General features: G+C 34.9%; 2 protein-coding genes across 3 annotated transcripts; one reads left to right on the top strand and one right to left on the bottom strand.

Moving 5' to 3' along the window:
* Positions 1-4,123: 4,123 nt before the first annotated feature.
* LOC149164930 (protein TPR3-like) lies at positions 4,124-6,820 on the bottom strand. Its single transcript, XM_089431038.1, has 6 exons — positions 6,505-6,820; positions 6,208-6,387; positions 5,019-5,132; positions 4,752-4,910; positions 4,364-4,509; positions 4,124-4,246 (listed from the first exon to the last, which is right to left on the bottom strand). Exons 1-5 carry the CDS (start codon positions 6,582-6,584, stop codon positions 4,395-4,397), a joined length of 648 nt encoding a protein of 215 aa, XP_089287164.1. The 5' UTR covers positions 6,585-6,820; the 3' UTR covers positions 4,124-4,246; positions 4,364-4,394.
* Positions 6,821-11,655: 4,835 nt separating this feature from the next.
* LOC149164929 (pyruvate decarboxylase 2-like) lies at positions 11,656-12,336 on the top strand. Of its 2 annotated transcripts, none has more exons than XM_089431037.1 (3): positions 11,656-11,812; positions 11,970-12,158; positions 12,309-12,336. In XM_089431037.1, exons 1-3 carry the CDS (start codon positions 11,684-11,686, stop codon positions 12,312-12,314), a joined length of 324 nt encoding a protein of 107 aa, XP_089287163.1. In that variant the 5' UTR covers positions 11,656-11,683; the 3' UTR covers positions 12,315-12,336. The 2 variants fall into 2 exon arrangements, with proteins under 2 accessions (XP_089287163.1, XP_089287162.1); XM_089431036.1 differs by having other exon boundaries at positions 12,288-12,336.
* The last annotated feature ends 469 nt before the right edge of the window (positions 12,337-12,805 follow it).

The following is a 12,805-nucleotide window of genomic DNA, read 5'->3' as shown; positions in this document are numbered from 1 at the left end:
CAAGCATGGTTGGACCCTCTCCTTTGCTTTGACGGGGCATGGAGATAAATATAAGCATCACTTCTGGATTGAGGATGCCCAAGTCATTCCTAGGGTTAGTCATTTCCATCATCATAAATTGAGGGAGGCCCTAAAAATTGAGAAAAGAAAAAAAAGATTGAATAGAGATGAGAGTTGGAATATTAGTAGAAGTTGGGTCCATGTCCTGACCTCCTAGGTTTTTGGGCTTCTTTTTATAGTATTTGTTGTTGATTTATTCTTCATTAGAGTTTATTTTCTTGATCCTTCTTTCTATTTATTTATTTTATCATCCTATTCCTTTTTAATTCTTTTTAGTATTTTTGTTATTTGTTTAATGGGCCTCAACCCCATATTTTATTGTTGACCCTATTTTATTTATTGATTACTTTTCTTTGAATATATATATATATATATATATATATATATATATATATATATATTTTTTATTTTTATTATATATATATATATATATATATATATATATATATATATATATATATATATATATATATATATATATATATATTTCTTTTCAATTGTTTATACTTTTGTTTTATTTTATTTATGTTTCCATTAATTATTTTTAATTTAGTTAATTTTATTTCCATTAATTATTTTATTTATCAAATGATATTGTCTCAATTAGGGTCTTGACTCGTTTTATAATTTTTTAATTCCCTCCTTTAGAGTCTCATTTTTATTTTTATTTTTAATAAATTAATTTAAATATTATTTCTCAAAAACTAGTTGTTTAATATAGCAGTTACTTATTCATCTTTGTTTTTAATAAATTAATTTAAATATTATTTTTCAAAAACTAGTCGTTCAATATAGCCACTACTTACTAATATTTTTTAATAAATTAATATCATTATTTAAATATTATTTTTAAAAAACTAGCAATTTAATATAACTATGACCTATTAATATTTTTAATAAATTTTTAAACTAATACATTATTTAATTTTTTTTTCAAAAACTAGCCATCTAATATAGCCGTTATTTGAAATTATGTCTCTACATTGCACTCTATTTAAGCCTTTGCCATGGTTTGCCTTTTCATCTGATCATGATGATGAACCACACTTGTTGATTTGAAATGCATCAGCTAAATATTTTTCTTATATGACTTCTATGGAAAACTTTACTTAATTAATATTAATTATTAAATATAAATTAAATTAATTATTAATTATTCATATTTAATTATAAATGAAGACGGGTTAGTGAGGTAATGCCATTGAATCAAAGATCAATTACCTTGTCTTGTGGATATCTGGTCAATGCATCTTAAATGAAGCTAACACTTATCCATGCACATCACAAAGCCTTTGAATACCAATTAAAACAAAGTCATATTTTTGCCATAATATTACTATAATTTAAAATCAAGCCTTAATGAAGTAGTTTGTTCAACATGTCATGCCAAAGAATTCATTTTAAAAAATGGTTTATTCAAAATGTCATGCCAAAGAGTTTATTTTTAAAAGAGTTTACCACATCCCATAAAACCCTTCAAAGTCTCCTTGAATTGCATTTTTAAAGCTATAAAATCTTTATACAATGAATCCCACACATGTCCAAAAACTATATTAAAAACGAAAAACCACATCCGGCTACTATGATGCTAGCAATTTCGATATAACTAGCAATTGCCCTAAAAAGTGCAAAAAGAGGCCGATAGATTTTTTAAATTAGAAAAATAGTATGAAAATTGGAAAAATGATAAAAAAATGCATTTATAGATATGTATTCAGCTCATAAAAATGAAGGACCAAACACACTTTGTGCATCTCATGACATTTGCAGCTCTCTGTTTGATTCGTAATACCTGATAATCCAAAAAATACAGTGAGGTCCCTGTCCTTTCGCATATTGCAGCCCGAATGTAGGGCAATAATTTGTCTCTTCCGTAGAAGATAGAGCATCATGCCGAACAAACCTTCATTTCATTGGCATATTGCTTACACAAAATAATTATTTCTCATGTTTCAATGGCCTGGAGCATCATGCCGAACAAACCTTCATTTCTTTGGTAATTGCGTACACAAAATATAACTATTTCTGATGTTTCAATGGCATGTTCGTATAGCTCTCGAAAAAATCATATTCGCACAGTAAGGCCAAGTCTAATTAACATATCTTCTGATTAGATCAGCATAGAGTTTACCTGTAACAGTGTAGACGATCAGCATAGCGTTTACCTGTAACAACGCAAAGGAAGGTTCAATATCTGAGAACACTAGGAAATCCCGGAACTACACATCCACAATTATGATCAACAAAAATGGTTTTTATATCAGGGTTAGGCCTTGGATTTTTGCAGAGCTGATGTTGCCAATTCAGACTGCAAAATTTAGCAAGAATGCACATTAGAAAAAACAAGTTATAACAACTACACCACCCCTGGAACCAAAGAAGCTACAAGAAACAGGAAACAATTAATTAAATGCGACAGTAATGTTAATGCATGAAAGTTCATCCTGTGCATCCAAGTAAAATAAGCAGTTAAAACCCAGTGAAGAAAGACTTGCAATATACTGGCATCTCGAAAATAAACATGCTTGAAAACTTAGCTTCTATATAAACCTTTGATTGATAAGCGTCCGCAATCGAGATGCTTTAAGTGCAGGAAACTGTAACTTTTCTCGGAACAGAGGATTAGCTTCTATAAGCTTTTTTAATTCCAATAACATAATGTTCCTAGCTGATTTGGTATCCCCGTACTTTGAAAGCTGTTCATTTTCTCTGATTCACAGACAGGTTTGTTAGCGAATACAGATAAAATGAATCCTGCTCAATTCAGAATGTTATAACTTTAAAATTAAGAACCTATTATATATAGCAAACAAGCAGCTGAAATTATCTAAAGTCAGAAGTTGCGTTATCTCCTTATACAGCTCCTCATTGAAGGAAGCAAACACTTTTAGGTCCTTTACTAGTATTTCTACAGCTTTGGCTCGGTCTGCCCTGGAAAGACATCCATTTGAAAAGAGGTTATATATATTTGACATCTATTTCACATCTTAAAACTATACCTCATTAATTAAATGATCATCCATATTGTAAGCAAAGAACATTCCACTCATGATGCTCACCATTGGATTAATGACAATGATTTATATTAAGAAAACAGAGATCCACGAAAAAAAATATTTCTAGGTTCAAACAGAAAAGTTAGCCTTGAAAATACACACAAATTTAATGCTTGATGCAATTTCATAGGAAGTCGACAGTTGAATCTTTCCTCAATATCATCATGTTGCTTAAAACTTGCATTAGAACATCGACCTAAGACCTACGAGTTGGGAATTAACTCAGGAATTCAATAAAATGAAAGTTAAATTAGTAATAAAAGAAGACATTTTTCATAATACAGAAGTTTTCAATGTCCATATAATGTTAAGTTTGTACATAGAGGATACTACATATTACAATTCCCTGTGTATTCTTGACAGTTGATAGGTTTGCTGGTTGTCTGTTGTGAAATTTGATCAGAAAACGGACTGTTTAGTTTTGGTTTTCTTGTATTATTCACAGAGATAAATAAGTCCGCCTTATAAAACTCGCAAATTCAGATTGGTTGAGTCAATCTAACTTGCGTTTGGCTTGTGAGTCTGACTCAAACTTAAAGAAGCTGACTAGATTCGGTTCCCTCGAAAGAACCACATCGGACTTGGAAGTTGACTCGGAGTCAAAAGAGTACAGTAACACTGGTTGCAAAAAGAATTAGGAAGTTTAAACCTATAAATTTAAAAGGTTGCCTTAAACTTATAAAGGTGTCTAGGCATTGAACAAGCAATAAGCAAGTTATTCTAGCATATCATTATCGTTTTTATTTGCAGCCCATCTACCTTACTGACAGAGACACGCAGCACATAACATAAACCCTACAAAATTGATAACTTCGAGCACAATATTCTCAATGATAAGCATCTATATTTATACGATACTATCAGCACTTTCCAATTTTCCATAGAAAGAGACTGACTAGAAAGCATAAAACACAGAAAATGATAAATTTGACTGTGCTGTCTTAACTTACTTGTCAAATTCCTCTAAATATTTCTGCTTCCTGATTTCAAAAAATATCTTCATGGAGTATCGATTGTCATCAACTTTCGTAAAACCAGAAAGGTATCTCTCCACCTCTTCCCACTCTCCACCGACGACCTGGTCCTCAAAATACTTCATATTGAAGAAAAAGCCCGATTCCTGCTCGAGCCTGACCAAACCAACCCCAAACGGCATGACAGAGAAAAGCATGAGCAGAAACTCATAAAACCGCAGAAAATCAAGAACATTTCATAAATAAAAATAAAATAACGAAAGATCTACTTACTTGTGGACCGTTTCCTTAAACTTTTCCTCATCTAGAGACTGGAGAATGAGAAACACGAGTTCTCTGCTAAGAGAAGACATGGCCGACAACTTTGGCACCCAGGGTTAGGCCTTGGATTTTTGCAGAGCTGATGCTGCCAATTCAGACTGCAAAATTTAGCAAGAATGCACATTAGAAAAAACAAGTTATAACAACTACACCACCCCTGGAACCAAAGAAGCTACAAGAAACAGGAAAAAATTAATTAAATGCGACAATAATGTTAATGCATGAAAGTTCATCCTGTGCATCCAAGTAAAATAAGCAGTTAAAACCCAGTGAAGAAAGACTTGCAATATACTGGCATCTCGAAAATAAACATGCTTGAAAACTTAGCTTCTATATAAACCTTTGATTGATAAGCGTCCGCAATCGAGATGCTTTAAGTGCAGGAAACTGTAACTTTTCTCGGAACAGAGGATTAGCTTCTATAAGCTTTTTTAATTCCAATAACATAATGTTCCTAGCTGATTTGGTATCCCCGTACTTTGAAAGCTGTTCATTTTCTCTGATTCACAGACAGGTTTGTTAGCGAATACAGATAAAATGAATCCTGCTCAATTCAGAATGTTATAACTTTAAAATTAAGAACCTATTATATATAGCAAACAAGCACTTGAAATTATCTAAAGTCAGAAGTTGTGTTATCTCCTTATACAGCTCCTCATTGAAGGAAGCAAACACTTTTAGGTCCTTTACTAGTATTTCTACAGCTTTGGCTCGGTCTGCCCTGGAAAGACATCCATTTGAAAAGAGGTTATATATATTTGACATCTATTTCACATCTTAAAACTATACCTCATTAATTAAATGATCATCCATATTGTAAGCAAAGAACATTCCACTCATGATGCTCACCATTGGATTAATGACAATGATTTATATTAAGAAAACAGAGATCCACGAAAAAAAATATTTCTAGGTTCAAAAAGAAAAGTTAGCCTTGAAAATACACACAAATTTAATGCTTGATGCAATTTCATAGGAAGTCGACAGTTGAATCTTTCCTCAATATCATCATGTTGGTTAAAACTTGCATTAGAACATCGACCTAAGACCTACGAGTTGGGAATTAACTCAGGAATTCAATAAAATGAAAGTTAAATTAGTAATAAAAGAAGACATTTTTCATAATAAAGAAGTTTTCAATGTCCATATAATGTTAAGTTTGTACATAGAGGATACTACATACTACAATTCCCTGTGTATTCTTGACAGTTGATAGGTCTGCTGGTTGTCTGTTGTGAAATTTGATCAGAAAACAGACTGTTTAGTTTTGGTTTTCTTGTATTATTCACAGAGATAAATAAGTCCGCCTTATAAAACTCACAAATTCAGATTGGTTGAGTCAATCTAACTTGCGTTTGGCTTGTGAGTCTGACTCAAACTTAAAGAAGCTGACTAGACTCGGTTCCCTCGAAAGAACCACATCGGACTTGGAAGTTGACTCGGAGTCGAAAGAGTACAGTAACACTGGTTGCAAAAAGAATTAGGAAGTTTAAACCTATAAATTTAAAAGGTTTCCTTAAACTTATAAAGGTGTCCAGGCATTGAACAAGCAATAAGCAAGTTATTCTAGCATATCATTATCGATTTTATTTGCAGCCCATCTACCTTACTGACAGAGACACGCAGCACATAAAATAAACCCTACAAAATTGATAACTTCGAGCAGAATATTCTCAATGATAACCATCTATATTTATACCATACTATCAGCACTTTCCAATTTTACATAGAAAGAGACTGACTAGAAAGCATAAAACACAGAAAATGATAAATTTGACTGTGCTGTCTTAACTTACTTGTCCAATTCCTCTAAATATTTCTGCTTCCTGATTTCAAAAAATATCTTCATGGAGTATCGATTGTCATCAACTTTCATAAAACCAGAAAGGTATCTCTCCACCTCTTCCCACTCTCCACCAACGACCTGGTCCTCAAAATACTTCATATTGAACAAAAAGCCCGATTCCTGCTCGAGCCTGACCAAACCAACCCCAAACGGCATGACAGAGAAAAGCATGAGCAGAAACTCATAAAACCGCAAAAAATCAAGAACATTTCATAAATAAAAATAAAATAACGAAAGATCTACTTACTTGTGGACCGTTTCCTTAAACTTTTCCTCATCTAGAAACTGGAGAATGAGAAACATGAGTTCTCTGCTAAGAGAAGACATGGCCGACAACTTTGGCACCTACCGGACTTTAACCTTTGTCCTCAGTCAGCGTGCTGAGAAAATCCCCTGTTCATTATCTCCAGCGTCTGTACCGTTTCTTTTACGCATAAATCTCAAAGCTCATCGAACAGGCCAGCGTCCGAAGCTCGAAACGCTTCCAAGAAACAGATCTCGAGCAGGGAAGGGCCAGAAAGATCTATCTCAGAGCTAAATCGCATCGGTAGGAGGAAATCACGGGCCGCGTGAACTTTTCCTTGCGCTTGCAAAATCTGAGGACTGTCTATAGGGCGTGAGGCTGTCGAACAAACTGGAAAACAAACCGTGGATCAGGTTCTGCTCTAACATCCAAAGGAACCGCAAAACAGTTAATGCATAAGGTGGAAGATAACTGCGGGAAGTTAACACGACCCGCCATTCCCTCGCAGAACCACTCCCTCGCAGAACTGTCCCGCTCTATTCTGACGCTAACTGCACGACGCTAGCTGCACGAGACTGAAAAACTCCTGGTTATGCCATTCAGAATCCGATGCCACGTGTCAGTATGAGGAACAAAGGAGCCATTCAGAATCCGATGCCACGTGTCAGCACGAGAGCCAAAGGAACGACAAAAGTCTGTTCCAAAGGAAAGCCTATCGGCCTAATTAACTAGTGTTTTGGAGTGTTTTATTTGTCAGAGAATGTATGAAATGCTAACTTGAACTATAATGGCTTCACCAGACCCGGACCCATGTATTGACGAGGAATAATTAATAAAGCGATCAGGGCAATTAGGAAAGCGACAACCGTCATGGAGTTTGTGGCATTTATTATCCTCTCTGTGCATTTAGTATCCAGTGAATGGAAACAGCGTAACAGGTGAATGGAAGTGGCGTAACATGGCTAATAGAAGGGGCGGTGGAGAATGAAACGGCGGTTTCAATCAGTGCAATGACAATAATGTTTAAATTTAATTTTTTCTTTTTCAAAACTTCGATCCTTAACTTCCTTGTCACCCCACCAGCTGTTATGGACAATTCACTTATTCATATAGTTTATATTTAACCAGAACAATTACATTGAAAAAATATAAATGTGATTGATGTAAGCTTAACACTTTACTTTCTTTTTTCTTTAAAAAAACATTTAAGATTCTATTTTTACTAAATATATAAGAATAAAAATAATATTAAAAAAATATTACAATAAAAATATTATTATTAATTTATATAATAAAAATAATATTAAAAAAATATTACAGTAATAATATTATTATTAATTTATATAGACCTGGTGTATGTTTTAAAATTGCTTTTATTGATTAAGAGTTTATCTTTTTCAGATGTAAGGAAATATGTTGTTCATCTTGTAGTAGTGAAGCTTACCCACTGTTATTCTAGGTGGTATGGTTTTCCTTAAATAATATATTTACAGTTAATAACAAGCGTGGTTTTCCTTGAATAAGCGTGACGGACCCGCTTGCCTTCGCAGTTAACAACCAGAAATGAATATTTCACTGCTAATTTAACAATTAAATTATAATAAATTTTCTTACCTAATAAAAAAAAAAAATAATTTATATTAATTATTATTTAAAAATTAAAGTTAACGTAGGTTCGGCTAATTACTAAAATATTTCTATGAATTCGGAATAAAGGCCCAACATTGAACATCGTGACTAGTCTTGCTGGTGGGCACTTACATCAAATAAATCAACTTGACAAACCACATCTGATTAGACGTGACAAGTTAGTAATCAGGTACACTGTCACCATAATGTATAAAAGTTTTAAATCTTAAATATAAGTTAATGATTTTATATTTTACAATGTAAGTTAATAAGTTAGTGATGGATTTACTTACTTTTTATATCGTTTTTTGAATAAATTATATTTAATAAATACCACACTAAATTAACGATTTTACAGATTTTTGAAGATAAAAAATAAACCTGTAGCCAATACTTATTTGGCAAAGAAGTTATTATTTATATGATAATGATCACCGAATCCCAGATGCATCCTGTTCATACAAAACTGCCTCCAGCGACCGGAGAAAAATGATATTTGCCAACTTGGAATGAAAGTTTATTTCGTCCTGCCTCCCGCGACCGGAGAAATTGATATTTCCCAACTTGGGATGAAAGTTTGTTTCGTCCTGCCTCCCGCGACCGGAGAGAATTCATATTTACGAACTTGGGAATTCTCCACAGATCCATTTCTTCTTCGAACTTTCTCATATACTTCCCTTATTCTCATAATTCCGCAACTAACCTACTCGTTTCTTTCTGCAACTGTACAATGTCACAGACCCCCAGCTCGACGAAGCTGCAATTCTAGAGTTCGTGTATTCAGAGAGATGAAGGGTTCTTTATATAGGTGTTCACTCGTTCTCAAGTTTTGTATACTGTCCATGTTGTTGGATTCCGTCATTTAGCCTGCATGTTGACAATTATTTTCGAAATTTAGAGGCACCAGAAAATAATGGCGGAGGTTGCTAAAGGGATAAGTTCACCGGCACGATCCAGCAATTCTAAAATATGCACAGCTAAAGCCTTGAGCGTAGTCTGTATCTCGAACCCTACAATTGTCAAAACAGGCGCTTCGGAATTTCGTTCTGTTGTTCAATCCCTCACTGGACTAAAGAGATCCTGTGCTTCTCGTAGAAATCCTGATCATCAGTACAGTCCTCAGATTAAGATATCCAAGCTTCATGACGATGGACTGCAGCGTTTGAATGACGTTAAGTGCTTGGGGTCGGCGATTATTGTGGATAACCACAGCTGCATCGAGAGAGGTCATGGCTACGCAACAATATTCGACGAATTGCAGCTCCAGCCCATCGAAAACCCTGATTATGTATTCTCGCATCCCCGGTTTGACACAGTGGAAAGCATACAAGACGCGAGGAATTTGGTGGTTGAGATATCCTCTCCCTCAATTCTTTTCTCTGAGTTCGAGCAGTTCTACAAGTTATGGAATCTTCTTTGTGAGATTGGTAGTTGGTGGGTTATTCCCTATAGCTCCTTTCTATGACTTCTGAATTAGTTGTTTATGTATACAAATAAAATCTACAGGTATTCAGATCAAACACGTGGAAGGTTTCCTGCCTGCAAATTTTTGCTTGAAATTCACCTAGTTTTTCTCTTTGGGCTTGATGGCTAACTTCGTTTAATGTATTTTTTTTCATGTCGTAGAGACAGACGGTGTTACCATTGTCATTTGAGACTAGAAATGCTGAGAAAGGGGCCCAGGCCAGTAGGTGCTCTAACAGTTACCTGTTCTAATTGTTAGCTGTGTGTCCCATTTTTTCATGAGTAACAAAAACGGCCAAGCTTTAAATGTGCTATAACCGCTGATCTGCACGAGGAACTTGGTTTCCCATGATACAATGCCAATTTATTAATAAAATAGGTCGAGTCTTATCTTACATTAAACTTAATGTCTCATCATTTCTCGAACTTAATATTAGGTTTATAGTCTTAAAATTACTGATAATATACGTTGAGTCTTATCTTACATTAAACTTAATGTCTCATCATTTCTCGAATTTAATATTAGGTTTATAGTCTTAAAATTACTGATAGAATAGGTTGATTCTTATTAGTCCCTGCCTGGGACTATAGCGATCGATAGATCGTTGACCACGCATTAATTCATTCGTTGACCATATTTTTTTTGGCGTTATCATCGTTTAACCAATGTTTTAGAATGACAATTTTAGTCTATCAAAATTTTAACGAAGGTTTTTGGCTGGGCAAGAAAGGACCTCTTATTGCAGGCTTCGCTTATACCAATACAAAAATGTGGTGACAAGTTATATTTTATCCAAAGTCTGGAAAATTTAGTGACAAACATGAAACTTAGGGCATGCAAAAATTTATTATATAGCTGCCACCTCTCACCTCTCAGGCAGCTGGCTACCACGGTCTGCCACCGTTTGCCACCTCTGAGGTAGCTGGCTACCACGGCGTCTCAATTTCTTGCCACCAAACACAATATGAAATTAGCCTTTACCATTTGCGGAGGAAGGTTTCCGGTGAGACTGTTGTTGGATAGGCTTCAGAGCCGAAGTCTGAGAAATGACGGCCTCGGTTCGACAGGATTCCTCATCAAATCTCTGAAATCCACAGCCCCATCAGTTGCAGGGCATCAAAAATCATGATGCCAAGGTTGAGAATGCCTTGAGGGGCGCATCCAGAAGGACGACGGACCTGCTGTGCCGAGAAGCTCATCCCGCTGGGCTCCCGTAGTCCTTGAGGAAAGTGGAAAGGAAGACCCTGACAGTGCCTACAAGCTTGTCCCTGAGGCCACACACGCAGTATATCTCCGCCATCACAGCAGAGGTTTCACTACGGAGCAAACGCTTTTCCACTTTGAAAATGACCTTGTCGTTCCAGGTAGGGTTTGCGCCACCTGCTCTGTTATTTTTTGTCGCACTTTTTTCTCAAAATTGATCCAGACAACACAGTAGGTCTGCATCTCCTTCATGCCAAAAAGATGCATCTCCTTGAGATCTTGAGCCGAGATGTTGTTAAGCTCCAGCGGTGTGTAAGCTTCCGCCATGATGTGAATGAATATTTAGAGACCACGCTGATTGAAATTACAGAAGAACACCATGCATGAAATCTTCTGAAATCTAAGACGATTGAAATATAATCATTCATATATTTTCTATTTATACGATGTATATTTTCAATTAATACCAATTCCGTATATTGCTAAATGATATATACAATGAATATATCCCCTGTAACTAATGAAACATGAACAAGCAGATCGTAAAGTTACCTGGCTGAGTGGTGAGGTATATTTATTTATTTCTCTGTTCGAGCTTAGAGATCGAGTTCGTAATCCTTACTGTCTGCTTTAAACGAGCGTTTTTGGGTATTAATTAATAATATACCAAATTTTGGGTATTGATTAAAAATATATACAATGAATATACACTCTAGAAGGAATGAAACATGGGAGAGTGGCAGCAATGAGTGATGAAAGAGAAATGTTTGTTCTCTGATGAGAGGGACCTACTATTATGTTGATCTATTTTAGACTCTCATGGTGCTCTGTTCGCAAGTATATTTGTCTCTATATTTGCAGCTGTTTGCTCGTTGAGCTAAATGTATGTTTGGCAGGTATGAGTTCCAAATGCAGTATGGATCGATAGGCTGGTCTGTAGGAGCAACACTGGGATATGCTCAAGCAACGCCAGAGAAGCGTTTAATATCATGCATTGGTGATGGAAGCTTTCAGGTGCAGATGCAAGGATTTTTATATAAAATTCTGTAATATTTTATTTAATGAATAACAATGAATCTGTATTTGAAATATTAAATTCCTTCGGGTTATCTGTTTTGTCCAAAAATCAGTAAGTTTTTATCCCTAAATGTATTCTTCCTTATTTCAACAGGTGACAGTCCAGGATGTGTCTACTATGATTCGAAATGGGCAGAATCCTATCATTTTTCTGATTAATAATGGAGGATATACTATAGAAGTTGAAATACATGATGGCCCATACAATGTCATAAAGAATTGGAACTACACCGGTTTAGTAGATGCCATTCATAACGGTGAAGGGAAATGCTGGACTGCCAAGGTATTTTTTTACATTATTGTAGACTTTGGGACTTACCTTTAGTTGGTCAAAACTCTGTATCAGATTGGTGATCTTAATCTACTCCTCTCTTTTTTATTCTTATCATGGCAGTTTTGTTGTTATTGTCAGCTTTTCATCGTTTTTTCTCAGCCCTAGACGGAAGACGGAAGAACAAAGATATATGCAGAGAAATTCAAACAGTTTCAAAGAGAGATACCCAAAAATTTTGCCAAATACGTAACAATTGGTGGAGTTTGCTTTGGGTTGGAATCTATAATTATATCAAAATATTTTCCTGATCAACAATTGTTGACCAACATTTTGACCAGAATCTTGGTCCCATCCAAACGTTTCTGGACCTCGATCTCAATAGACCGATATTTTTTCCTTTTGATACAGAAGGTACCATTTATTTTTTCAATGAGAATAACAATTCTATGATCTGTCAGTTTCTTGCTTTTGAGCTCATCTATTGCTCTTCCCTAAATAGTTTGTCTACAATTATACGTTTATGAGAATCTCATGTGCACAATATCCTTCCTGATGGATCTACATAAATGCATAGGCATACAATACTACTTTTTGTGACGAGTGTCTGCTATTAATGGGTGGCTATTATAACTGGATTATCTATTACGACTCATGAA

This window comes from Pinus tabuliformis, chromosome 5_1, assembly GCF_031772625.1.
Source record: "Pinus tabuliformis cultivar Carrire ecotype Pingquan chromosome 5_1, CPIR1, whole genome shotgun sequence".
Taxonomy (NCBI): domain Eukaryota; kingdom Viridiplantae; phylum Streptophyta; class Pinopsida; order Pinales; family Pinaceae; genus Pinus; species Pinus tabuliformis.
This window is presented reverse-complemented; position numbering and strand designations above follow the sequence as displayed.